General features: G+C 45.2%; 2 protein-coding genes across 13 annotated transcripts in view; one reads left to right on the forward strand and one right to left on the reverse strand.

Moving 5' to 3' along the window:
- On the reverse strand, positions 1–27106 carry TAF5L (TATA-box binding protein associated factor 5 like). Of its 8 annotated transcripts, none has more exons than XM_057734814.1 (6): positions 26884–27106; positions 18784–18893; positions 16742–16886; positions 13812–13916; positions 6361–7085; positions 1–1923 (listed from the first exon to the last, which is right to left on the reverse strand). In XM_057734814.1, the coding sequence occupies exons 2-6, from the start codon at positions 18865–18867 to the stop codon at positions 1126–1128; spliced, it is 1857 nt and encodes a 618-aa protein (XP_057590797.1). In that variant the 5' UTR covers positions 18868–18893; positions 26884–27106; the 3' UTR covers positions 1–1125. The 8 variants fall into 8 exon arrangements, with proteins under 8 accessions (XP_057590797.1, XP_057590799.1, XP_057590798.1 ...); XM_057734816.1 differs by lacking the exon at positions 26884–27106 and adding an exon at positions 26491–26774; XM_057734815.1 differs by lacking the exon at positions 26884–27106 and adding an exon at positions 26407–26774.
- Positions 26935–27804, forward strand: part of URB2 (URB2 ribosome biogenesis homolog) — a 23592-nt gene continuing 22722 nt past the window's right edge. For 2 of the 5 annotated variants that reach the window (XM_057734812.1, XM_057734810.1), the window contains exon 1: positions 26938–27427. The gene's annotated coding sequence lies outside the window, so the exon portion shown is untranslated. Of the gene's footprint in view, positions 27500–27804 lie in introns of all 5 variants that reach the window. The other 3 variants (XR_009053705.1, XM_057734811.1, XM_057734813.1) reach the window with 3 other exon arrangements.

The raw sequence follows: 27804 nt of genomic DNA on the forward strand, positions 1-27804 counted from the left end.
CTTTTTTTTTGAAACTAAATACATTTTAATAGAAAACAAAATACAAAATAACTCTTTTCAGAAAACAGAAATATTTAATCCTTTTTCCACAAATTAGAAATCGCTTTATCCTCAGAGCGTCGTTTTCGATGTGTGTTTGTACTTAAAGATTTGTTTCACAGACTGTTCACTAAACTGCTGTTGCAAAGCAGGAGGTGGGAGGGACGATCTCAGGAGAAAAAGACATCGGAAAAGCCACACCTCAGAATCATTTGGAAATTCAACATTTTCTGATTCTATCTTTTGACTTTTCACTTCAATTATTTTCATTTCTTTACCACAATCTGTCCTTTTGGGGAGAGAATTGTGAACAGAAGTGCAGGCAAGAAAAGAATCTTTCTTCCCCACCATCACTGCAAGAGCCCAAGACTTTCTCAATCAAATCTACCTACCCACTTCTAGAAACAGGTCGGCCGGAGTGATCAATCGGTCACCCAGAAATTTTCCCTTTCTCCCAATACACTGTGCGACCAAATTCTCTGAATTCCCTGAACCTCAAAATTCCAAGTATCACAGCCAGTGCCAGGAGTAAAACCTGAAAGATGAGAGCAGAGAAGGCCCCCTCTGCCAGTGCTAGGTTTCCTCTTCTCAATAATAATAATTATAATTATAATAACAGTAATAAAAAATCCTGGTTCTCTGTAATCACGGAAAAGCAAAGACATTTGCCAGGATGACCCCTCCCCCTTTCCTAGTTCCCGCCCCCGCATTCCTGCCCAGACAGAGTCCCTTCCACCCAGTGACCCTGCAGCACTGCTCCCGGGGAGGGCACCCAGCAAACCTCCTCCGGCCAAGTGCAGCCCCAGCGAGGCAAGGGCATCTTGGCTCCAGAGACAGGAAGGGGCCAGCACGAGGACACAGTGAGATCTCCGTGATTCTTGATCTCACATTCGTTCCCCATCACTGCCCTTCCTTCCCTGTCCTTCCACAATTGGGGGCTGAGCGAAGGGTGGCGGGTTCGGGATGGCCGAGGGACGAGGGGGGGATGCGGGGAGTCTTTCACAGTCAGTGATTCCATCCGTCTGTCCTAAGACTTGCCACCTGGAGACTTTTGCACGCCCAAGTCCATTACATGGAAGATAAAAATCAATGTTCCTGATTTTCTTGTGTGATTCCGGTCACCAGCAGGAGGTTGCAGGCCATGAACTGCACGCTCAGCACGCTGCTCATCCGGCCAGTGTAGACGCCCACGAGCTCGCTGGAGGAGCCGTCGGTGGGCGCGCTGCAGTGCGCGCTCCTGATGTCCCAGACGCGCACCGAGTTGTCCATGGACGCCGACGCGATCAGGCTGCTGTCCGGGCTGAAGGTGAGGCTGGTGATGTTATCCGTGTGGCCCCGCAGCTCTTTGTACAGGGTCCCGGACGCCAGGTCCCACAGCTTCAGCCGCTGGTCCTCACCTGCTGACGCCAAGTACTTACCATTGGGGGAAAAGGCCAGAGAGAGCACGGGGCCGCGGTGGCCCGTGAAGAGCCTCACCGAGTTTCCCTGCTGGGTGCTCCACAGCCGGACCGTCTTGTCGGTCGAGCCCGTGGCTAAGTAGTTTGAATTAGGGTGGAACTTGACGCAGTCCACGTCCGCCAGGTGCCCAGCGTAGATCCGCAGTGGGTACGTCCGATCAAACGACCACAGCCTGGCCGTGCGGTCGTGGGACCCACTGGCGAAGTACAGGCTGTGCGGGCTGATGTCCAGGTCCCACACGGGGTAGGCGTGGCCCTGGTACAGCACAGTGTTGGTGAAGCTGCCGAGGTCCCAGTACCTGATGGACATGTCCTCAGAGCAGGAGAGCAGCCCTGAGCTGTCCGCGAGGAACCTGGTGCTGTACACTGGCCCGCAGTGTCCCCGCAGGACCTTCATCTCCGTTCCCGCGTTATCGTCCTCGTCGTCCTGGGGGTGGGGGTGGGGGTGAGGGCGGCGGGGGGACACACACAAGAAAAGAGTGTTTAGTGGTCTGCCATGGAAAACAAACGTCTAGAAACAAACAGACCTGCTTGGGAAACAGCATCTACTCAGTAAATGACTCTGCCCTACAGGGTGACCCCAGGAGAACAACTCGTAATTGCATAACTGAATAAAAAGTTTCCCACAACTTACAAATTGCCGTCTTTAAATTCACCTCGCAGCTCAGCCTGTGGCAAGGCTATTAGTGCCCAGCAATGACTGTGGACATTACTCTTAGATTGAGGAGAACAGGTTTCAAAAGCTGATCACGCAAAAAGATTTACTTTTGGATTTATGTTCTTAGATTCTTTTATTCTATGGGTATGTCTTCACCTGTCAGTCTTAGCTGCTTTGTAGGTCACACTGCTCCCTGTTTCTAGTCCATTAAGAAAAATTCCGACACGTTTGTCGCTCTCACAACTGGGGTCAATGATGGAGGCAGACGTGGTTTCACTTCAAGATTGATACAGAACTATTGTGGGAGTTTAGCCAAAAAATAAAACCTGGACATATCACAGAATTAAGTCAGAAAGGTGCAGTCATCAGTAAATTACACTCACACCCTGTGACCAGACATGAACGGCTGGTGTCCGAAAAGAAAGAACAGTTTTGAAACTGTGACCTTCTGGAGGGTCTCAAATATTTTCCCAAAGTAACAAATGAGGGATGGATTCAGAATTGCTCTAAACAGAGCCAAGTGACTCATGTGATTCTTGGAAATAAATCCCTCCATGTGGGGACAGAAAAGACGATTCATGGTACAGGGAAGAGAGTCCCCCCTTCCCCACCCTCTTCCCACAAGGACACTCTCTGTGTTCAAATCCACTTTCCTTTCATTCTCTTGCAGACAAGTTCCTTACAATTATAGCTGTTTCCATCCTGGAATTCATAAAGTCAAATGAGTTTTAATTAAACACAAGAAGAGTAAGGAGTAAGGTGAAGCTTCTTGAACCAACTGGCCTTGTGAGCCTTTGTAGAGAAAAAGGGCATCCTTTTAACTTCTATCTGAAAACTATTAAATTCAAAACAGAATGAAAGCCTCCAATGTGTACATATGTGAGAAAAGTTAAGAGAAAATAAATACTGATGTCCATAAATACTCAAAATGGCTATTCCAGATACTCAACATTAAAAATACACGTACATAAGCATTTGAGAGCTTAAGGTTCTACTGAGCATTACCAAGAATATTAGTAATTTTCCTTTCCAAAAAGGTTACAACAACACTTTAAAACTTTAAGAATGACTCACTGCTCTACACTAGAGAGTTTATATGAGAACTGTGGGGGCAAAAGCCAACCCCGGATGAATTATACAAAGACCCTCTAAAAGCTAACGGCTGACTAAAGGGCACACTACTGTCTCTGAGGCTTAACAGGTCTTCATTTGGAGAAGTCATGGAAGTGGTTCTCCCCTCTGTGTGCCCCAAGGCAGAGAAAAGGGGATGCACTGGGAGTCAGGCTGGACATTCCAGGGGCACCATCATTGTCCTGAGCCTGTGGAAAATGCCTGGTTGACTCTATAAACCAAGAAATGGGGAAACCAGAATGGTCCTGCTGGCTATCCCTATCAGCTCCCTGCCAGAACCACAGCTTAAAATAGTCCGGCCACATTTTCTTCTGTGGTTCAACCCAGCCCCATGAGGGCCTTAGCCCAGTGGAGCTGAAACCCTGAACAAGCAGTGGGTCACACATGCCCGGCCCCACAGACCACCCCTTCCCTCCCTCCCTCCCTCCCTCCCATGCTAACAGGACAACAAATGTCCTACAACTGTCTGAACCCCCACAGTAAATTCCACCCCAGATGCATCCCAAATAGGAATTAATTTGTAAAGTACATTCATGTAATAATAAACTAATTATGTACATAAGGTACATTAAAATAGAAATTTTGAAAGAATGCAAAAAATAAGTATAAACACATCTTCAAATACTATAGTCTGCTGATCCTGCCTTAGACCATGAAATCCCTACATCTGCTTCTGGACTAGGACATTCAAGTGCCCCAGCTCACAGTGCCATCATTCCTAGATGAGGGGTACCTTGTGGTCTTGAAAGCTAGCCTTGGGCTGTTCTGCAATTAGCTTCCAATGGGAGCTGAAAGAAATTAAATATGGTTGGGCTGGGGAGTGGGTAAGACTTGGAAGCAAATAAGACACTGCTATCTGTGTGAGAGATGGCAGTGCCTGATCTAGGAGAGAAAACGTGGCTGCTGGCTAGTGTGAATGGACGTGTGCTGTACGTGTAAAATACAGCTTAGGACAAAAATGGAGAACGTAACAGACTTAATATTTTAAAAATACTGCTTACATGTAGAAATGTTAATATTTTGGCCATACTGGATTGAAAATACATTACTAACATTACTTTTGACTACTTCTTTTTACTTTTTTAATGTGACTACTAGAAAAATTTAAATTACAGATATGGCTCACATTATATTTCTATTGGCCAGCACAGATCTAAATGACAGTTTTATACACAAATTACAGAACTATTACTGACGACACTAACTTTACTTTCAGGCTTAAAGATTACCAGACTGGGGGAAGAATGACCAGATATTAAATGAATTGCACACAGGTGTCGCACTGCTGGGCTGAGGAGGGGGAGGCTGGTGGTGATGAAGGTGGTCCTGTCCACAGAATTGGAAAGAAGGGCAAGTTCTCCATCAGGTACCTGTGGTTTTGCCATGTTGTGCAGATATTAAAAACACACAGCTGCCAATCAACAAGCTACCTTCATCTGCTGTGGAACAAAGTGGGGGAGGGCAGGGCCGCTCTCCACTCAGAGTGCCCCCCAGGAGGCGGCTGCCGGTACCAGGGGGACAGGAGCAGCGCTGCTGGGCCAGCGAACACACTGCCAAGGCCAACTGAGATTCTTCTCAAGTGGAGGCCACGGAGGCCGGAGGGCAGTGCTATAAATCCAGCGGCATTTGGGGTCATTTTATGCTTACACAGAAGCTTTTGGTTACTGGTTTTGAGCTTTTAAAAAAATGAGACATAATTCACATATTATAAAATTCAGTGGTAGCCAAGAGAGAATCTTAAAAATTTTTATTTTAGGCTAATGTTCCTTCCATCTTTGCATCTATCTTTCTATCTTTGCTATTTTTCTTTATATTATTTTTAAAATGCCTAGAATAATCCTCAAACTCAGTATCATCAAAGCTAATAAGGTCAGTAGGAGTAATTTTTTTAAATAGAAAACTGAGAGTAAATGAGGGCAGCATCCCTTACCATATGTGAAGAACCTCCAAGTTAGAACTGCCCCAAGGAAGAGAAATTTGATAATTCAAATACATGTGCATCGAAAAATATTCTGGAGGGCACTATAGGATTCTAGAAATCAAAGTTTGTGCATTGGAATTTAGACTCTTACCATAACAAACTCCTCTAATCTACTGCCTTAACTGCAAGAAGCAAAGACTCAAAGGCCATACTAACTGGAAGGTGACTAAGAAAACAGGAATAGGTAGAAAAGGGTTTAATTGGAACATCCAATATTCTTGACATCCTTATCAGCAACTAGAAATTAACTTGAGTGATTTTTTTTTTCTTTTACTCATTAACTTTTCAAGCTGGTTCAAAGAATTTTCCATCCAAAGTAACCTGAGGCTAAGCTACCTGAATTTCAGTGGTGATATGACAAAGATATTCTACCCACAACTTCTGTGGTGCCACTCTCAGGGAAGGTGAACTCTGTGAAGTTCAATTTCAATCTCCCTTTGCCCACACTTTTTCTGAGGCAGTGATTCTCAGTGACCTGAAACTCGGGCCACTGGACCAGCCCTTTTCAATGACCACCCCCAAACCAAACAAACCAGGTCATTACACTGACTGCTGGATGAAATGGGGCACCCTGGGTGAAGCCAGAGGACTTGCCCTCGAAAGGCCGAGAGCACCCAGGGTGAGGTAGGGGGTGGAGAGAAACCAGTGTCCTCGTTTACTGTTGATGGGGCTGGGAAACAGCAATACCACACTTTCAAATGCAGACCCTTTGACCTAGTAATCCTACTTCCAATTGCTTATATATGCACACATTACACACACACATTCACACACATACACACTCACGTTTATGGTACATCTCAACATTAGCTACAGGTCTTTAAGCTCAGCAATGATATCCACTTTTCACATAGTAATAAATACTGACCACACATTACTAATGTTCAGCTAATGTTAAGAACGGTTTTCGTCTCCACCAGGGTCGGGCATTAGCAGGAATTCACTGGCTACAGGTTACAAGGCATGAGTCTGGCGTTAGCTATACGATGAGGGAAATAATGCAGTCGATTTGCCATAAGATCTGTCATGTTTGGCAGGAATATTCTAAGCAAATTAGTAAGGCAGGTTCAGGGAAGAAAGACCGATATTCCTACCTCCTCCTCCAGGATGTCACAAGCCAAGTGGATGCGGGACACATCTACTTGATGGGGTTCAGATTTTAACTTCTTGGAACGCAGACTCCACAGCTTGATACAGGAGTTGTCAAAGCCAGCGGCAAGCAGTTTGCTGTCTGGGGAGACCTCTGCCGTGTTCAGCAGCTGCTCCGTGTTGTAGAAGGCGTAGAAGCAGATGGTGGTGAGCGAGGGGGGGCCATCCTTGACGCGCTTAATGCTCTCCTGCAGGACCTCCAGCGCGGCCTCGTTCTGCAGGATGGGCGCGGGCATGTCGGCAGGCTCCAGGCCACCGCCCTCGCCCCGGGAAGAGCCGCCGCTGGCGTAGAGCTGGTAGTCCGTCCTCTTGGCGGGCTGCACATCCAGGTGGATGTGCCAGGTGAGGACTCTGCACAGCGCGGTGTTGTTGTCACTCTGGAGGTAGCGGAGAAGGTAGTTGTAGCTGTCTTCCTGCAGGCGGACCACATACTTGTTGTCCAGGAAGGCCCGTAGCCGGAAGTTAGACAGGATGTCCTGGATGGTCTGGGTGGTCTGCAGCTGCTCGATGACGTCCTTCTGGCTGGCGTTCTGCAGGAACATTCCATGGAAGCGGCTGTAAAAGCTTTCCACTGTGCTCTTCGGGCTGTTCTGGACTAGGTTGAGATGGAGGTAGACAAAGAGAGGGTAGAGGAGAGGCATCACTTCGTGGCTGTGCTGGGAGTCAGAATCTATAATGAAAAAGAAGCGAGGGCTTTACAATCAGCACAACCTCTTGGGAAAGCCCACCGTCATGTGACCTCTTCTGGCCAGAACCCTACTTTCTGAAGTTATGGATTGAAGTATAAGCCAACACACAATTCTGGAAACTCAAAGTCCAAGCCTGGACCGAGGAAGGAAGAGCATGGACCCTGAAGGCCAGCAAACCCAGGCCCGAAGTCAGCCGCAAACCTGGAATTCGATGCCCAGAGGTTAAGCGACATGCCTGTTCTCACACACATTCGGTGGCTCATACCTAGGTCTTCAAGGGTTAGTATTTTCCCCAACACCTTAGTGTTGCTCCAATTGGGACCTCAGACCTTGGAGAGACCTTAAATGGATTCTTGGGAGGCTGAGTTCTTCACAGAAACTTTAACTTGATAATTTAAAAAACAATGAACACAAGCAAATTCAGAATTCTCTGGATGGCCTTCAGCAAGTAACTACAGCAGACAGTTTTAGTGTTCTATTTTGTTCTGTGATTACTTTTGGCGCCATCACTTGCAGTAACATCAAGTTCTTATTTTAGTGGGTTCATTAACATGTCTAGCCCCCCTGGCGGGCATGTCTCAATGCCAATATGACATCTTTCATCTGTAATTGTCCCACATCTGTCAGTGTAGTCATTTTGATTTTATTCGTTAAAAAAGTACAACTTCTCCTTTGCAGGGATAATTTACAAGTGAAATATTTTCATGTCATTAAGACTAAATCATTTACTACCTTGAGACTTTAACACCATGAAACTACATGACAAAGAATGTTCAAAAAGGTATACAGCTTTGTCACAGGCTAATGAGAAAAGCAGAGGTGTGTGTGACACCTAAGTGAGGGAAGGCAGAGAGAGCTGTGACAGAGCAAAGGTTCCGCAGCCATCTGGATGGAGGCGAGTGGTCAGCAAGCGGGGCCGTCGCAGGCACCAGCACCTCAGGGAAGCCGGGTGACACCAGCATTAGGCCCGCTTAGAGCAGCGAGTTATGTCTGGCAAAATCCATCTGTTACATTCACTTGCTGTTAATTTGAAATGTATTTTTGTGGCTTTGCTTGTACTTCATATGTTTGTACTTCATATGAGTTCAGGTTTCATACAAAATAAAATAAGCATAAAGGTTTCACATGTAATGTCTGTACATACCTAAGTAAATTAATATAAAAATGCTTTAAGTGAGCACTTAGCACTTCCACTAGCATTTTTTTTCTTTTTTTCCTGAAAAGGAACCCATACCTGGCTCAAGGTTCAGGAATCCTGCATTAGGGAATCTTATCTCCCAGCTGAAGCGAGATGATCCCAGCATGCTCTCTCTGCTTAATGCTCTACTTCACCTTATCACAGGTGAATTAATTGCATAGTATGTGCATTTGAGGATGAATGTGCCCCCGCTCAAATGCATTCTTAGAAGATGAACTTCATTTACAGTGATGCCACTGAACTGAAGTTAGGGCTCTTGCCTCTGTCCCAACAGGCACAGGGAGCTCTGGTGCGGGCTGGGGTGACTGACCCTGACTGCCGCTCCACAGGGAGGCGAGGAGAGTGTGTCTGGAACACAGGAGGTCACTTAGGGCGTCTCTTAGTATTACCGTCCCTGAGGTTAAGGTGAATGGAAAAATGCAACAATCCAACCCAGACAGGACTAGTAGTAGCCCAGACCCTTCAGGAATGAAGCTCTGCATCATCCCACCAGGCAAAGAACCAAGACCAGCTGAGGTGCTAACTGAAGGCAAAGGGAATAGAGAACAGGTAGTGGAGGAAGGTAAAGACCAGCTATGACCATGTGACCAGTTACAGAACCCAGGACTGTAACTGCCATAAGTATTCCTCCTTATTTTGTTATGAATGTTTGTGTGTGTGTATATCTATATATAAGCAAATATCTTTGTTTTCTTTCCTTTCTTATGCCCTTACCATGGAACATAAGTTATACTGACTTTATATCATAGTATTTATTCTTTTACACTTCGGCCGCGCCGCAATGCATGTGGGATTTTACTTCCCCAACTAGGGAATCGAACCCCAGTCCCCTGCAGTGGAAGCGTGGCGTCCTAACCACTGGGACTGCCAGGGAATTCCCTATATCATAGTATTTAAATAGTGTTAACTTTACGTCATAGTATTTAAATTATGGGATCTCAAGGAGAAGAGTAAACATCACCTGTGGACTTGGCTTCCTCTCCTGAGGAAGGGATTAGGGCATTTTCGATTGTACTTGGGATAGTTGTACCATGTTAAGCAGAATTATGACCTTGTTAATCATCTTTATTTGGAGACTAATTATGGTTTAAGGAGATGGGTATGGGTGCCATTACGAGTCCATAGGGGGTGAACCTATGATGGTTAATTTTATCTGTCAACTTCGTTAGGCCACAGTGCCCAGAAACTTGGTCAAACATTACTCTAGATGTTTCTGTGATGGCATTTTTTTAGATGAGATGAACTCTTAAATCAGTAGACTAAGTAGAGTGAAATACCCTCCAAATGCGGGTGGGCCTCATCCAATCAGTTGAAAGCCTTAGGAGAATGAAGACTGACCTCCCTGGAAGGAGAGGGAATTCCGTCAGCAGATGGCCTTTGGACGTGAACTGCAGCCCTCCTGGGTCCCAGCCTGTGGGCCTGCCCCGCAGAGTATGGACTCGTCAGTCTCCACAATCACGTGAGCCAATTCCTTAAGATAAATTTCTCTCTATACACACACATTCTGTTGGTTCTGTTTCTCTGGAGAATCCTAATACAGATTTTGGTATTTTTTTAAAATACTGTAATTCTTTAGAAGACCTCTGGAATATTTTTTTCCCAAAATACTAATTAAAACAAAAAGATTCAACCCTTACCAATTAGACTTCCAATATATTCTATTGGAACAAAGGGCTGTTTTCAACTCCTTATAATCTTAGTTTCAGGCTTATTTTAAAAAATTAGAGGCATTTTAATTTACTAAGTTCAGGATTAAAAGAACTAGCCATCTAGAAATAGGGATGCAGTGCTTGAAACTTACTGAAATTCACTGTTGTTTCAGCTCATAGTTTCAAAGCTGCTTAATTGTTCTCTCTTGTCTGAAGAGAACAATACATTAGGTATAAAAACTCCAAACAACATATTCTATACGTGGAACAAGGTGAGACTAACATTAAGTCTTAACTCAATTTTAATGTTGTTCTCTTGTGATCATGACATACACCTTATATTTTACTGAAAGGACACTAAGTTAAACAAACACTGAGCCTGTTGGTCCTCATTCCCCAGCCTTCCTCTGCAAGGCTGGACCCACTGACCGTATATCGTCCTTTGCTCTGGAACAGTACCACCTGGCCTGACTCTTCACGTCCCTGCCTGGGGGCTCCTCTTCCTCCCTTGCTCCTCAAAGACTCACCTCACTTTAAGGAACTAATAACACTGCATGTGTGCCTCCTACAGCCAGGCACTTATACCCATACTGTGTCTAAGAGTCACAGCTGTCCCCAGGTTCAGATCCAGAATGACTGACTCCAAAGTCTATGCTCTTCCCACTATGTGTCCGAGAAAAGGCCTTGGAGCAACAAGTGAGCTCGTGGAAGCTCTCACCCCCATAGCTTCTGGGGGAGAAGTATTTGAGGGTGCTCCAGCCTTAGAACTCTTACCTTTCTCTGTTATCTCCTTTGAGAGGTACCATCTCCTAGACTTTAACTTGTACCTCCCCGTGGCTGATGCTGAGTTCTCTATCACAGTCTGTACCTTTCATGCTACGCAGCAGGATGCTATCATCATAACAATGTAAAAAATAAAACCTGATTTATTTCTGTTCAATATACCCCAATTCCCCACCCCCCCAACCTCACCCCAACACACACAGCCCGAGTCATCCTCAGCTCTTCTTCCTGCTTTACTCCTGATCCCTGGAGATCCTACCTTGCAGTGTAACTATGAACTGAAGACCCCACTTTCCATGTCCACAGCCCTGTCTCACTCCTCAGGGTCCACAGTGGACTCAGGCTGGCCTCCCATCACCCCTCTTATAAAGACACTCATCCACTGCTTCCACACCCACATTCATGCCTGGGCTTGTCTCCATCATACAGGATGAAGGTCACACTTCTACGCTTGTGGTCAGATCTTGCCTCCATTTTGTCTGTCTTTATCTCCAATCTGAAAGCCCATTTTATTTTTAAAAAATTTTTTTTATTGGAGTATAGTTGATTTACAATGTTGCATTAGTTTCTGCTGTACAGCATAGTGACAGTTATACATATACATATATCCGCTCTTTCTTAGATTCTATTCCCATATAGGTCATTACAGAGCATGGAGTAGTTCCCTGTGCTATACTGTAGATTCTTATTAGTTATTTTTTTATTTATAGTACTGTGTATGTATCAGTCCCAATCTCCCAATCTATCCCTCTCCTGAAAGCCCATTTTCAACAAAGCTGGTTCCTTCACTGTTCCTGAAAAAATAATCACCACCTTTGCCCCTTTGCTCATGTCTTTGCACATAGCCCGAATCTTCCTACTCCTCTTCCACAGATGCCCGAAATCCAAGTGCTAACATAAGCCCTACCCTCCTCTGGAAGGCCACCTCTGACCACCCCATCCCAACCCCCTCCGTTCGCTCCAAATGCAACTCCCATGGGCACAACACCCAGTGACTGGTTCCGTACTTGCTTATGAAAACACTTCTCCTATAGTCACATTTCATGCAAAAACTGTGACTTTTAGCCCTTTTATGTTAGGATTAACTTCCAATTCAGATTAATGACTACATGTCATTACACTTAATCTTGGTGCTCAGGAAATAATTACTCATTTGATTTGGCTGACTGCTCTTCAGAGACCTGAGGGTAGAGAAAAATGTTCCAGGAAAAGAAATCTGTAAGGAAAAACATATATATTCACCCCCTCAAAATAACCTGTGACCAAGGATTAAAGAACTAAGTTACGGACAAAATAACAGACAACTTTCTCAGTTTTGAAACAAGATGAGAAATTTGCATAGGAAAATGCTGATGGAGACTACTACAGTGAGAGATTTGGAGCTTCCTGTGCTGTCTGGCTCCCTCATCAGAGGGCAGGCCCCCCATCAATACACTCTCCTGCCATACCTAGCCTGACAACAGTCAGCGCCTCATGTAAGCACAGGCTGAATGAAAGAGAAGGGCCGAAAGACACCAGGCATTTCTTTCTAAACTAGCTTCCTCACCACTAGATTGATGAGAGAAGTCTCTCATGGAGAAATCATAACCGTATTTAAAAAACTGAGTAAAATAACTTTCTAAAAAGTGATTTTGAAAAATTTAAAAACTGATTAAAGCCTCAAAAACTAATGCCAATAATAAAAAATAACTCATTATCTCCAAGTTCTTGCTTACCTCAGAATGAAATCCTTCTCATAAATCCAATTTTCCTTTTTTTATCTTTAGTGGACATGGAAAGCAGCTGATCACTGCTCTGAGATATTTAGCATTTACACGATATGAGGATCTTAATGGAGTTTCTTTCTAGTTTAAACATAATAAACTCTTTATTAGACCCTTAATCTTCACAATTTTTTCATTTTTGTAACAATTTAACAGACTATTCTCTACTTATGAATCCCACCACTCAACAACTGTGAGACTGATAAGATAACCCTCTCTAGGGTTTTATTTTGTAAACTTTATTTCCTGTAACATTTTGGTCATTTTGCCCAACTACAGAATACAGGAAATGTGGATTCTTTCCTTTAAAATACTAACCATTATGAGGGTGAAGTAAAATTAGGACAAATCTAAGTGTGTAAAATTAGGCATACTATTTTGGTTTATACATTGATCACTCATGCCTCTTTACCATTAAAAATTATTAACCTGAGGGCTGTTCAAATAAGGAAAGAAAAATAAAACAACTTCAAAGTATTTCAACTACAATTTTCTACTAACCAATACATGCTAATTACTCTCCAACCTTTGAGGACAGAGAAAGTTTTGTATTTCTTGCACCTCAAGGTGTTCTGTATAAAGAAAGTACTCAACAAAAGACTTTGACTAATAACCAGAATCAACATGGTCTCTCTTATTGTAATCTTCTTTTCAATATTAAAATTATAATCAGTCATCTTAGGACTAGACAAAATTACTTGGTTTTGCCTTTGAATAGCCTTCTTCACTTTACATATGAGGAACTAAAGGCACCAGAGAGGCATATGATTACTTTTTTAAAAGTGATTAATTTAAAAAGTCACATAGTGAATTAGAAAAACTCATTAGAACTCATATGTACTGATTCTGTGTTTCTGTGGTTATTACATCACCCATAAACTTCTAATTTTTTGGTGTTGCTGATTCACAAGGATTACTGTCTTGCATTTTTGGAAACAAGGGGAAAAGACCATTTTGAGATGTACTATATCACTGGTAGTGCTTTCAATGTCCATTTCACACCTGCTGAATTTAAGGAGGTTTCCCTACACGACTGACTGAACTTCTACTTATTCAACACAAGTGACAGTCACTGTGCTGAAGGCCATGGACAAAACAGTGAGTAACATGCCCAGAGGCCAGCCCTCTCACACTTTACCCTCCTGATTTAACTCTCTCAGGAGTTCCAACAGACCTTAAATTTGAATGCAAGGCCTGTGTTCAACTACCTCTGAATTCCTGGTACCTAACACCAGAGCTGGAACATAGTTGGTTCTGAGGGAAATTCACATCGCCCTTTCTTAATAATGAAAGGGTGTCATGTTGTGTACTTACCGGTGAGAAAATTCCGCAGCCGTCCAAACTGTACTTCATATTGCTGGGGCTCTGCCTGGCAAGGGGCTGCAGACACTATGTTGGCACAACCAGATTCTGATTGGACTAAGGAGGAAAAGATAACACAAGATGGGGACAAGAGAGACAATCGTTAGCCCAAAAGGTGGTAGGATGGAAGGAAGGGGGTGTTGAGGGGCATCAACAGCAACCGACATCTCAGCACAATTTCAAAGTACGTTGGGGCTTCTGGTTAAGTATGGCTGACACATCTACTCCCACCCTCCCTGACACCCAATAATGTGACAGCAGAGGAACGAAAGGTATAAAGCACAGGATACACAAGTCAGACGACAGAGGAGAGGTGTACAGGGTCACGAGAGGCTCCTCTGGACATGTCTGACCCCAGGACCTGACACTGTACCATCATGTGCCTTGGGATGGGTCTACCTTCAACCCCTCCATGCTGGGCATTTGGTGGGCCCTTTCAATCTGGAAATTTGTGTCTTGCAGTTCTGAGCAATCTTCTTGAATCATTTTGTTGCTTCTCTCCTATGTTCTCTTTCTGGGACACCTACAATTTCGAGGTAGGTCTCCTGAATTGATCCTTTAATCTCTCCCAGATTCCGTTTTTTTGTCTTTCTGCTCTACTTTCTAGGAGGCTTCCTCAACTTTCAACCCTTCTAATGATTTTCAGTTTTACTGTCATGTGTTTATCTGAATGTTCTTTCTTAACATATCAGTTTCTTCCTGTTTTAAAGCTATCATTGATGGTATTTTTGAAGTTTTTTTCTCTCTGCTATTTGCTTCCTCCAAGTTGCTTCTGTTTCTTTCCATTTCCATTTTTCACATGAAGTAGATCAGTTTCCTCCAGGGTCTGACAGTCCCTAGTTACCTGAAAGTGAGGCACCACAGAGCCGATGAGAACTCTGGGTGTGCGCTTATCACCCAGGAGGACCTGGATGGGCAATTTCCCGTTGGCGATGTCTCTAGGTCTCTTCCGCTGGGCAGGGCAGATTCACCAGGGAAGAGTTTTAATCACCTTCCCAGACAGCAAGTGCCTGGCTGCCACTGTTCTCGGCAGTAGGAGAAGGAAGAAGGCTGGAGTTTCAATATTCAGGACGTAAATATGCACTTCATCGCCATTCTATGAGTTCATGCTTTCTAACAAGAAAAGCAAAGTTCTCCTACCCTTTTTGCTGGGGATGGGGGGTGGGGGGGGACCTCACAATTGGGGAAAGGTAGCAAGGTAGCTGGGGACCGAGGAGCCATCTTCAGCAACAATCTGGACGAAATGCTGATGCACGTGAGAAGGCGGTAGCAGGAATGTAACTAATGCAGCAGGGCTGAGGAGCCATGACATAAAACAGAGAGAAATGGAGAGACAGATGAGAGGAGAGTCAGTGCCCCCTCCGAGAACTCGGAGACATGCTGGGAGGCTGCACAGGCAGGAACAGGCCCCTCCCCCCCGCTGCCCTGCCTTGAGGGAACCAGTCTCGAGTCCTCTAGTCACAAGTCCTCACATGCATCCTCCCCCTGCCATTGCAATGACCACCCTTTAGCTCAGGCTGTCCTCACCTCTCATCAGATCATACTGCGCCCTTCCGACTAGCGCCCCTGGTGCTAATCTGGGCCTTGCCCTGTCAACACAGCCACCAGAGCCATCCTCCTAAAATCCATACTTGGTAACTTGGATACCCTCCTACAACTTATCCCCTGATAAGCTCCTAATGGTTCTTTGGAAACCCAGCTCATTCCTTCTATGATTTACTGACCCCTGACTCCATGCTGGGACCCACGAGACCTTCTGGGAAGCCCTCCTTGACCTGCCAGTCTACCTGAGAGGACCATCCTCTTTGCTCACACAGAGGCTGCGCACCTCCCTCACAGGAAGCACTGCGTCACACCTGCTGACGTGCCCTGATCTACCTGCCTCATTGCCCAAATGTAATGTAAACTCCTCAGGAGGCAGGATCAAGTCTTAGCTCTCTCTCGAACTCCTCAGCACCTGGCCACCAGCAGACCTTCAACACTGTCTGCTGAACGAGGTATAATTATTCAGACTACTCAATGAACAGAAAAACCTAGGACAAAATCTTACAACAACCACATTTTATGCTTCTGGCTTTTCCTGGTGGTTCTCCAGGAACAGCAGTGACTCTCCTAACGTGCCACCGTATTTAAATGAAGACAGCTGAGAACACTAGTGCCTGCCCCGCTGTCTGCCAGCAACAGCACAGGCTCCAATGAACACAGGGCAGCAGCAGCTTATCCAACGCTGCGATGGTGAGCTCAGAAGGAGTTACTCGGGTCCTGTACTCTGGCATCCTACTAGAAACAGTAAGGCTTTCATGAATCGATTTCAAGTTCACGGCCTGGCCCTGTCCTTGTCAGGGGAACCCAGCAAAGTCTGAAGGCGAGGGAGAGCGAGTGGGTCTGACACTGAAGACAAGGAGGCAGACACCTGCTGGGCTTCCCCTGAGGAGCCAGGGCTGAGCTGGAGAAGGCGCTGCAACCTCAAGCTCCGCCCCCGGCCATTTAAAGGCCCTCATGACCACTCTGAAAGTGCTGCAGGAAAAATTTCTCAAATACTTTTCTAAAAAAGAATCCAAATCCAATCAAAACAAACAACAAAAGCAAAAACAAATTTTAAGTCTCAGGAACACGTATATGATGCCAACATTTCCAACCACCATCCCACAGGACTCATCCACCTGGTGAGTCTGCCTTCCACAGGTGAGGCCCAGGTGGGAAGGGAGGGGACATGTGCAAGAGGGGGACAGAGAGCCTGGCCCTAGTTCATGGGAGAAAGTCGCACACGACATCAGGTACAGCTCAAAGCCCCCGGGATCCTGAGGGAGGATGTGTTAGGTGGGAGGTTTCCAGATAGGCACTTGGGCCGGACACAGCCTCTGGGAGAGGGGCAGCGGTACCTGCGAGGCTGGCGGCCATCTCCTCGGCGCTCTGTGACAGCCGCAGGCCTTGCTTCAGTGGGCCATCCGCATCCCCGTACTGCCGGCGTTTGAGGTAGCAGGACACGGCCATCTGGATCTGCTCGGTGCGCACCCGTTTCATGACCTGCGGGGGGGACCACAAGGACAGCCAGATGTCATGCGTGGGTAGAGGCCACGTGGCTAGACTTCTGGCCGCTTCAGAGCCTTAGTGACCAACCTTACCCTCTCTTCCACTTCACCTACTGTCCCAATGGCAACACGGCCAACTTCAATGATGGAAAATGGGAACAGCCTAGATAATAAAGCCCCACAGATCCCCCCAAAACTCCGTTTAGGACCATGATTTCAGTCAGCCTCGAGGAATTCCAGGGCCCGGTGTTCGGGTTCCTGGCTGCTCCCTGCTTGGGGAGAGGGATCAGTGAGCAAGGAGCCAGCCAGAAAGCAGGCAGGAAGCGGCATCAAATCAGAGGCCTGAGACACTGAGAAACTGGGTAAAGAGACATTAAAAAGGGAGAAGTTAGCAATGGGGAGAGGGAAGCTATGCTTTTTTCTTAACAGTCAGGAAAAGAATTTGAGCAGTGTGTTTTCATGTTAATCACACTGTTTATGTCTTTCATTCTTTATCTGAATGCCAGGTACAGAAAAACATCAAGATCATAAGAGGGTATGTATACACGTTAGAAAATGTCTCATGAACTCATAAAAGGAAGGAAATGCACTCAACAGGGGTAAATGACTTCTGGTAATTCAAGCTAATTTGAGGTTTCCTCCTCCAAAAGGACTATTTTCCTTGACAGCTAAATTTATTATCAATAATGACAGGAACGGGACTTCCCTGGTGGCGCAGTGGTTAAGAATCCGCCTGCCAATGAGGAGGACATGAGTTTGATCCCTGGTGTGGGAAGATCCCACATGCTGCGGAGCAACTAAGCCCGTGAGCTACAACTGAGCTCATATGCCACAACTACTGAAACCTGCGCACCTAGAGCCCATGCTCCACAACAAGAGAAGCCATTGCACCGCAATGAAGAGTAGCCCCCACTGGCCACAATCAGAGAAAGCCCACGTGCAGCAGCCTGCATGCAGCCGCGAAGACCCAACGCAGCCAAAAAAAAAAAAAAAAAGGATAGGAACCCCTGATACTACCATGGCCCTGAAACACTCCTTGGCCTGGAGTAAAGAATATTGCTGTCCAGATGATCAATGACAGCTGGATGAATTTTCTAGGTTCACTTCTGTGATGTAAAAAATTTCTTCTTCTTCAGGATCAAAATACTGGAATGCATGCAACATTATCCATATATGCATGACTGTCTCCACCAGAGTTACTGTCTCTAAATCAAGGGCTTCTAATTTTCTGTGTGTGGAAGATGTGTTTTTTTTTTTTTTTAACCTATTCATAATATTTTATTGAGATGTATGATGGTTACACAAGTACTTTTTATAATAAATGTCTTTTGGGGGGTAGAGTGATAACAAAGGAAACCTTGCTATAGAAGGTGTATGCTAATTTAAAAGGAAAACTGTTGGATAAACTCTTTTTTTTTGGGGGGGGGGTACACCAGGTTCAATCATCTGTTTTTATACACATATCCCCGTATTCCCTCCCTTCCTTGACTGCCCCCCCTCGAGTCCCCCCCACCCTCCCTGCCCCAGTCCTCTAAGGCATCTTCCATCCTCGAGTTGGACTCCCTTTGTTATACAACAACTTCCCACTGACTGTTCTACAGTTGGTAGTATATATATGTCTGTGCTACTCTCTTGCTTCGTCTCAGTTTCCCTGGAAGATGTGTTTTTGACAATTTATCTGGATGTGTTTAAGTTTTCAGTTTCAATTACATGCACTGGCCTTCTTTGTGATTTCCTCCATTCATTTTTAAGATTTACAATTCCCCCCATTCCAAAAACCTGTTATTTATATTTTTCTTTAAGTATTAAAAAGTTTATCTGTATCTAATTTTTATCCATTGCAATTTCTTTCAGTGTACAATATGTGGTGAATAACCAAGCAACAATTTTACCCAGATACTGCAGCAAACAAGTTGTTTCAAAATCATTTGCAAGTAATCCTTCCAAACTGACTCATGGTAACTCTTCTGAAGCATACTCTGAAGACGGACTTTTCAATTGCCTAAAAGTCATACAACAGTGAAGGTTGGAGACATGCGCACACAAAAACACATATATTCATATACAAAAATAAAATGTTAAGACATAAATATGTTACTTTAAACCAGCTGTAGCGAGTGATTACATTACCTATACGTTTCATTTCTGGATTATCAAAGACAGTATCAAATATTTGTTAAAAAGAAGGGGCGCTGGGTCTGAAATAGTTGAGATTCAGTGATACAATGAAATAAGTTAATAAATTTCCTAATATTGAACCATCTTTTACTATGGAATTTGCCTCAGTTGGTTATGGTGTGTTAGTCTTTCACTGTATGACAACTCATATTATTATTATTATTTTTAGGAACTTTTATTGAAATACAATTGACATACAATAAACTGCATATATTTAAAGTGTATGATTTGATTTTTTTTCTTATTAGTAATGTAAATATGGCAATCCCAATCTCCCAATTCATCCCCCTGCTCCTAGCTTTCCCCACTTGGTGTCCATATGTTTGTTCATTTGTTCTCTACATCTCTGTCTCTGTTTCTGCCTTGCAAACCGGTTGATTTGTACTCTTTTTCTATTCTGCATATATGTGTTAATATATGATATGTTTTTCTCTTTCTCACTTCACTCTGTATGACAGTCTCTAGGTCCATCCATGTCTCTAAAAATGTCCCAATTTCATTTTTTATGGCTGAGTAATACTCCATTGTATATACGTACCACATATTCTTTATCCATTCATCTGGATAACTCAGATTATTTTTTAATTAAGATTTTTTTTCTATTGCTCATACAAGGATTCTGAACTTTGAGAGTGGGGATCACTGCTGTAAGCATTTATCCGTCCATGAATGAAGGCAGATATTGTTTCTGTATGGTTACTAAGAAGCATTCCTCTATCAGTTTGACTCGATCAGTGATTCTCTCTGTTTTCTAACCTGGCTGCACATAAGAATCTCCTGTGAGTGTGTGATAAATAATTTTGGCTCCAGAGATTCTGATTCAGTTATATTTAAGGAGAAAAAAATTAAATGCACACAGAGACTGTGACAGAATTGCCCTTTCCCAGTGTAGACCAAAGTCAGAACAAGTCAATCCACCACGCCCACCCCCATTCCCACCACCATGCAGTGCTACACCACTTGCTAAAGATGCTTTTAATCTAACTTCAAGAGATATTAGTCTTCAAACTCTTCCAAAGCAGCCTGATTCCTTGTATTTTATTTTACTTTCCTTGTATTTTAGATGAGACTAAAACTTTTCCAGATTTCCTACTGTCCATCTATTGCTGCCATTGGAATGCATGCTTGTATCAATGTGTGTCCCTTAGTGTTTCAAATAAGATGGGAGTAAGAGGTCACTGCTCTAACACAAAAAAGATGTGCACAGGAAAGACACGGGAAAATTGACAGAGCAGATCCTGCAATGACAAGTGTCCCCAAGGCAGGACAATGTATATGCACATCCTCTGAAGAGGAGGGGAAAAGCGAGAGTGAACAGAAAGCAGTGAGAATGAACTGGCCATGTGGAGGATTACTAGAAGCTAGCTTGTAAATATTGATTCTAATGAATTTGCCCAAATTAGTTGCTCCAAACAGCAGTTTCTCGCTCCAAACCACCATTTATGACAAGGACCTTGCCTGAGGGTGGGCAGTGAGCCAACTGCAGGGCCAAGGATCTGAGGGGCAGGAATGCCAGCATTAAGTTTCCTTTAAAGCCACACTCAACTGAAACACCAGAGACATGATCCAACCGACCTCCCTGGACTTGATTCCAGTGCACACGTATTTCAATGAAATAAAAAATTAATGAAAAGAGTTCTGCAATCAGTCCCCCCCTCCTTGACTGATTTCCATAATACTAATATCCATAAATGGACACATGAAAGAAAAAAAAAAACTGCAAACAAACTAAAAACCTCCTTAAAATAGACCTGTCTTTTGAAAGACTCAGACAGGAGACTAACACTGCAATTCCAAGTTACCTGTTTATCTTTTCCCATAATTATAAAATCTTTTAAATTTAAATTGAGTTTCAATCTAATTACATCTTTGTTAAAAATTTCAGGTTTTCCCTTAATTTTCAATTGACAAAATATTTTAACTTTAAAGTTAAAAAGATGATCACATATCTTTCTTTTCATGTCACATTATTAGTAGTTCTGGAAATTAACATGAGGATTTGGATACAACATGTATCTATTTCTCATGAATAGTTGCCTACTGTTTAATACTACAACAAAGCTGCTACTGAGAATCAGGACATGACCACCTTCCTGCCTCGAAGTAACAACTGTGCAGGGAGAACTACAGCCACCCTCTCAACACTCTCTGCTGCAGCCTAACCCCACCTGCTTATGTTCAAATGTGTACGGTTGGTGGAGGGATGCTTCGAGAGACAACCCCAGCCCAACGTTTCATGGGCTAAGCACTACCCCATGCCACGAGATACCAGATACAGTGTGTCTCCCCGCCCCTCGGATATAAGGTGGCAGCTTTGAGGATGAATGAGTTCAAAACAAATCCAGGCAAACTCACCACCACTATCCTCAAATCAGTTCCCCAACTGAGTATACTGACAGTAGCTAGGTGTTTCTGTTGTTGCTGGTTTTCTTTGTGTGTATTTTTTTAAATAATAAATTTATGCTTAAAAACAGATAAAAATTATTCTGTATTTTTTCTTAAGTGAGATGGCATGTAAAGTGCCTACTAGGTACTCACATATCCGGTCTCTTTTGTTTCCCTGCAGTATTCTAAGTGCCTGTAAAATCCATCAAAAGGTCATTCTAAGTAGCACCTATAACCCTAAGCTTCTGCATTAGTCATCATGATAAAATGCTTTGTGAAAATAAAAATCACAGCTGAAAAATAAATGAACCAGACTACTCTTGGTTTCAGCCATAAATGATATAATTTTAAAATCAGGACGGCTTTTCATATTCAGGCTTTGGTCAGATACAGACTTACATGAATACACTTGAACTAAAAGCTGTACTCTTCCCCATGGTGTCCTAAGAAGTAAATGGCACACAAATGCTGCTCACAGCTCGGGGCTCAGGATACAATGTAGAAACTGGGGGTTTAATTTGGGGGGGGTGGAGAAGGTGTCTGGGATGGAGCAGAAATCATATAGCCAGGCAGATAGATGACACTAGAAATTGATTTTCTCTAATATCAGCTGGGACCTCCATAAAGTCCCAGAAGTCTTTTCTTGTCAACTACTTTCTTTCCCTGCAGCTTCCTACCCCAGCCACCCCAACCTGCTCCTATCTCCTTACCCAGGCAGCCAACCCTGCTTTCCTATGTCAGCGGGCTGTGCTAAGACTTGAGATTCCTCAACTCTTGTCCAATCTAAGTCACTTTCCCCACTATCTTCCACAGCTTCTACACTGCAGAACACACCTTCTCCCCTGCAAGTGGGTCTCTAGCTCCCCTCTTCCATCCTTCACATTCCCTAGGTTGTTACACCACTGACACAAGACTCACGCTGTCTCTAGTTACATCACCTTCCTGAGCTCCAGTCTAAAAGACTTCTCTACCTGGATGCTACAAACGTCTAAAATTCAATGTGTTCCAATTCTCTTCCTTCCATATTTCTTCCTTCTCCTAGTTTTCCTAGCCAGCTTAATGGTGCCACCATCCACCAAAAGAGAAACAACAACAAAACTACAAACAAAACTAACCAACCAAACAAAAACTAGTCATCATCTTAAGATTCTTTTCTCTTCCTCCCCTTCACTTCTAAGTGGCCATCAACTCTTATTCTAAACAGGATTCTCCCTTGGAGTCACTGTGCTACCACATCCTCAACTGCTGCGATTTGACAGCACAAATCACTTCTCATTTGGAGTATTCCAACATCCTCCCAACTCTAGGTCTACCTCAAACACCCTTCTGAATGCAGCCAGAGAAAAAGACAAATCTGACTATGCTACTTCCATGCTTAAAACCATTCTCCGCACCTCATGCAGGCTGCCTACTCCTGCCGTCACTGTTCCTTACTTTCCCCAGATGGAGAGTTTCCTAGAACAGATCTTTTATCTTTGAAACTCACATTAAAAATAAAGTGAGTGTTGTCTAGCTTCTGCTTGAAATTCTTGATGGTTTACTTTAGGCGCATGATTTCTCTGGATTTTTTATGAACCAAGAAAGCCACAAATATTTGATTCCTACTTCAATACTATTTTAGGGCTCAGAAAAATTATTTCTATACAAAACTTTGTTAACATGGAACAGTAGCGTACAATTTATAGAACGGCTACCTACGTTTACTGTGCGTGACTTCATAAAGAAACCCTTTCACGTGTGCTCCATTTACAACCACTGTAGACAGAAGAAACAGGATGTTGTGCTCTCAGAATAAGGGGGATCTGGTTTCCTATATTCCTCATTCTCCCTGAGATGGAATTCAAATGCAGCAAGTGAGGGTTTGTTGATGCTTTAATGACACTGAAACCTTTGTGTGTGTGTGTCTCAGAGCAGAAGGATCGCCTTTTTATTCTAGAGTAGTACTACCCATAGGACTTCCTGCAATGATGGAAATGTTCTAGGTCTGCAATGTTCCGTGTGGTAGCCACCAGGCATAAGGGGCCACCTAGCAATTAAAATGTGGCTAATGCAACTGAAGAAGTGAACTTTTAATTTAAATTAAATTAAATTTAAGCAACCACACGTGGCCAATGCTTACTGTATTGGACAACACAGTTTCAGAGCATGGTATTACTCTGTGAAACTAAAGCAGCAGCATCTTAACTTAAAAATGTCAATTTACAAAGTTGTGCAAAACACTTTGGATTCCTAAAATGCCAAATCTCCAGAAATTAGTATTTTGTTAGTAAAAATGGAGTTACCTTTTTATTATTATCAAACACTGTAAGGTTACTAAGATACAGATATATTTAAATACATCTTAACAGAAACATATCTTACTTGACTGCTAAAGAAAGATTCATGAATGGGAGTTTTCTGTGTGTTTTCTAAAACTTGCCAGAACACAACATTCTTTAAACCTTCTTAAAGTTAAAAAATGAGAAGGGAAAGGGAATTTGTTTCAGCAGATAGAGCAGCAGTTACATTCTGTAAAACATTCAAATAAAAGGCAAGCTCAAACCTAAGATAACTTTACCCTTGCAGTGCCAAAATTAAAAAAGAAAAATTTTTGGTTAACTTAAATTGAAAAAAAAAAACTTTCAGAACTGAGGATCAATTAGTCAAATGTCTGCTTATAATCTTTAATTTATTAACCTCCATTTATATATTAAAATATATAAGACAACACATTAATTCATGAAACAATTTTACTCCAACTATTCACCTACATCTTCAACTTCAGTGTGTCTGTGGTCATTTAAGCTACTCTGAATCAGTAAATTCCATCTTCCAGAAAACATCACCTTCGCATCTATCAAATCATCTATCAGATCATCTCTGATAGAGCACTTCTTGATTCCACACATGATGCTCTCGCTGGAAAACTCAAGCCATCGATACCCATTCAAGTGGGCAGAACTTTTTTTATTTACCACTTACTATTGATATATTGGTTGTATAAATATCCCAAACTAACATTGACTGAGATTGTTTCAGTCCAATATATATTTCTCAAATGCCATCTTGTTGGAAAGAGTAATTACAGTACCTGTAATAGGAGAAACTTAAACATGTGGTGACACCCTCTTTTCAGAGGGATACTTTGGGGGGAATCCTGCCTTATAGTCAGGCATATACAGTACATCCTTGAAGATGTTTTTTAAGTGAGAAGGTTGCCTGAAATGATCTCTCGGTTTCTTTGTGCCTTTCCAAAATGCTCTCTAAGCTTCCAGATTTGGATAAAAATGCCTGCCTTTGCTAAGCAGTCGTTTTCCTTTCGGAGTCACAGGCAGACGCAAAGCTACCAGGACAAGTGGCTGGGCCTTCCCTACTTTCAATCCCACACCACTATAGGCACAATCTTTCCAAACAGCCAATCTGATGGCATCTGTGCTCAGTTTAAAAATCTTCTCCTTTCTCCACCAGTGTGGAGGATAAAAAAAAAAGTCTCCACTGTGTCATCTTGAGGTTACTCTGATCTGCTGTGGGTACCACCCCACCTTCTCACCTTAGGGACTTTGGTCAAAGGCTCCTCCATTAACTGAAGGAACCCCCAACTGGCATTCCAACCTGGTTTAGCTAAATCCCACTCATGCTTCACAGCCCAGCTTGGCCATCTCTTCTTCCACAAAGTTTCCTTGAGCCTGATTCCTTCCACCCACCAAACTCAGGAACAAACCTCTATCACGGAAATCACGATACTACTTGTTACCTACATCAGCACTACTAATATCTAGCACTTATTGAGTGTACATCACAAGTAAGATACTATTTTAAGTGCTTTACATACATTATTTCATTTATGCCTCCCAAGAACCCTATACACTAGGGAACAGTTTTTAATGAGAAAGCTGAGGCTCAAATAAGTCAGACAGGTGCCCAAGGGTCCACAGTGCCAGGAAGGGAGCTCGGGCCACCTGGCTGCATGGTCTGCGCTCTCACCCTTAACAGTGTCTCGTTGCTCAAAGGCTTCTCTTGGGGGAACACAGCAGTGAAAGCTTACCAAATGCTTGTTGAGAGAGTGATCAGTTACTACCTGAGCAGCTGTCTGTCACACAGGCAGGCTGGAGACAGCTTCTAGCACTGTCCACTGGGAAATGCTGGTTTAACAGAGCACTGCTGGGGCTCCCTTCCAGCTAAAACGAATCATGAAAAACCAAAACAAACAAAGAAAAAAGCAACCCTTTCTCCAGAGACGTCCTTCACAGGTGTTATGAAAGGCATCTATTTACAAAAGTAAAACCAAAAAACCAGTGATTGAATAGTTAAGGGAGGCCTTCACCTACTTTCACATGCAGAAGCAAACAAAACTATTCCAAAAACACACTAATCTGATTTACTGTTGATGACAAAAAACAAAAAAATGCTGAAGGCAATTTTGGGCTTTCCAGTTTAACACTGATTTTGAAGGCAGTGAAGATTTATAATTCATAAAAATCAGAAGTTAGCATGCTTCGCATTTAACGCAAAAAATTTAGGCCTACAGGGAACCTAGAAGGTATTCTGCCAAAAAAAGAAATTGTAATAGCTGATAACTAATATTTACAGAACACTTCCTATTCGTCCGGCATTTTCCCATACATAAATCCCTTTTCTGGGTATCCTTTAAAAGGTCCACTTTTAAGTTCTCAGTCATTACCCCATTTCACAGAAGAGGAAACGAAGACTCGTAAAAGGTTACAGATAGTTACATGGTTTCCACCTGAGGCCGATGTAGTCCCCAAGCCCCATCCACTACATAAGGCTTCTCCCCGTGTAAAGATGGGGCCCCCAAACTCTTCCTACTCCCACTCTCTAGCGGAGCAGGGGCCCAGACGGAGGGCGGCCACCGCGTCCCCCCACCCCGCAATGCTGGATCTCCCAGGAGTGGACGGCCCCCGCCCGCGCGCCCCCGATTCCTGCGAGCTGGGTCTCGGTTCCCAGGTCTCCACCTGCAAGGTCAGAGGTCAGCGCTTCCAGCCAGCCGCCACGGTTGGGGGGGGGGGGGAGTGGGCACGGGCCCGCGGCGCTCTCACCGCCGTCTGGAGGGCCGCACTTCCGCCGAGCTCCCCAGGACACCCGGCGCCTCACCCTCGGCTCCCCGCCCCGGCCGCGCTCGGGTGCTCGGGGCCTCGGGGCTCCGCAGCGCGCGCGCCCCGCACTCGGCTGTCAGGGGCGCGGCCGCCTCGCGGGCGCCCTTGCAGGTAGGCATCGCCGCGCTCGCCCGCGTCCTCGCCGCCACCGTGTGCCAAGTTGCATCCCGACTCCCGCCCGGAGACACTTCCCTCTTCCTTCCATGAGGGAGAGGCCGGGCCCGCGCTCCGGGCCTGCCGGCGGTGCCGCCCCGCCCGCCCGCGCGCGCGCCCCGCCCCCACCGCCTAGGCCGCGCCGCCGCCCGCGCCCTCGGCCCGCCCGCCGCCCGCACTCACTGAACATCCCAGGCGGCTCCCGCTCCCCCAGCCGCCGCCGCCGCCGGGCTCGCCCCGCGTCCGCCTCCGTCGTCTCCGCGGCAGGCTCGCGCTGCGCGGCCGGCTCAGCCGGGCCCCCGCGCCCCGCGCCCCGCCGCCCCCGCGGCGGCTCTGGGCGGCCGCCCCATGACTGACTGACGCGGAGCCGCCGCGGGCTGGGCCGGGCCGCTTGGGCCTCGACGCGCAACCGCCTGCGCCAATGGGCGCGGCGCCTCGGTTCTCGGCTGGCGATGCCTGGCGTGCGCGCCGCCCCGCCCCGCGCTCCTTCCTCCCGCCCCGCCCTGCCCCGCCCCACGCCGCGCCGCCCGCGTCGGGCGGAAGGAGCGCGCGGGGTCCACGTGCTGGTCCCGGGGTCGGTCCCTCCACCGCTTGTCGCCGTCCCTGCCCTCGCGGGCCCCATCCCGGGCTGGCCGGCGGGACAGCAGCTCCCGACCCGGGGACTGCCCTCCGCCCCGCCCCTCGCGGCGGGGCCTGCGTGAGTTCCTCACCTGGGGACGGCCAGCAGGTGAGCCCCCTCCCGGCCGGCCCTCCGCCCCGCCCCGCCCGCGGTCCCCGCTAGGTGACCAGGTGCCTCCAGGTGAGCTCCCGCGCTGGGTCGCTCCTCCGGCGGCCTCTCGCCGAGCTCCTGGCTGCTCGCTGCCTTCTGTTCCGCGGGGTTCAGCGCGGCTTTGCGGCCAGCACCGGGCTGTCCACGCCGGCTGCGGCGTGGATCGCTGCGGGCGCCAAGGGCCCAAGGTTGACTGATCGGGAGGGTGTCTGGGCGTTTTTGTAGCCAGTTCTGCAGACACTTTTTAAGTACTTTGATGGCTGTCTAACGCTGAATTTAGAAATTAAGTTAGTAGCTGTTGAACGGATATTGGACATTTTAACAAGTAGGAAGAC

Source organism: Hippopotamus amphibius, chromosome 5 (assembly GCF_030028045.1).
Source record: "Hippopotamus amphibius kiboko isolate mHipAmp2 chromosome 5, mHipAmp2.hap2, whole genome shotgun sequence".
In the NCBI taxonomy this organism is placed as follows: Eukaryota; Metazoa; Chordata; class Mammalia; order Artiodactyla; family Hippopotamidae; genus Hippopotamus; species Hippopotamus amphibius.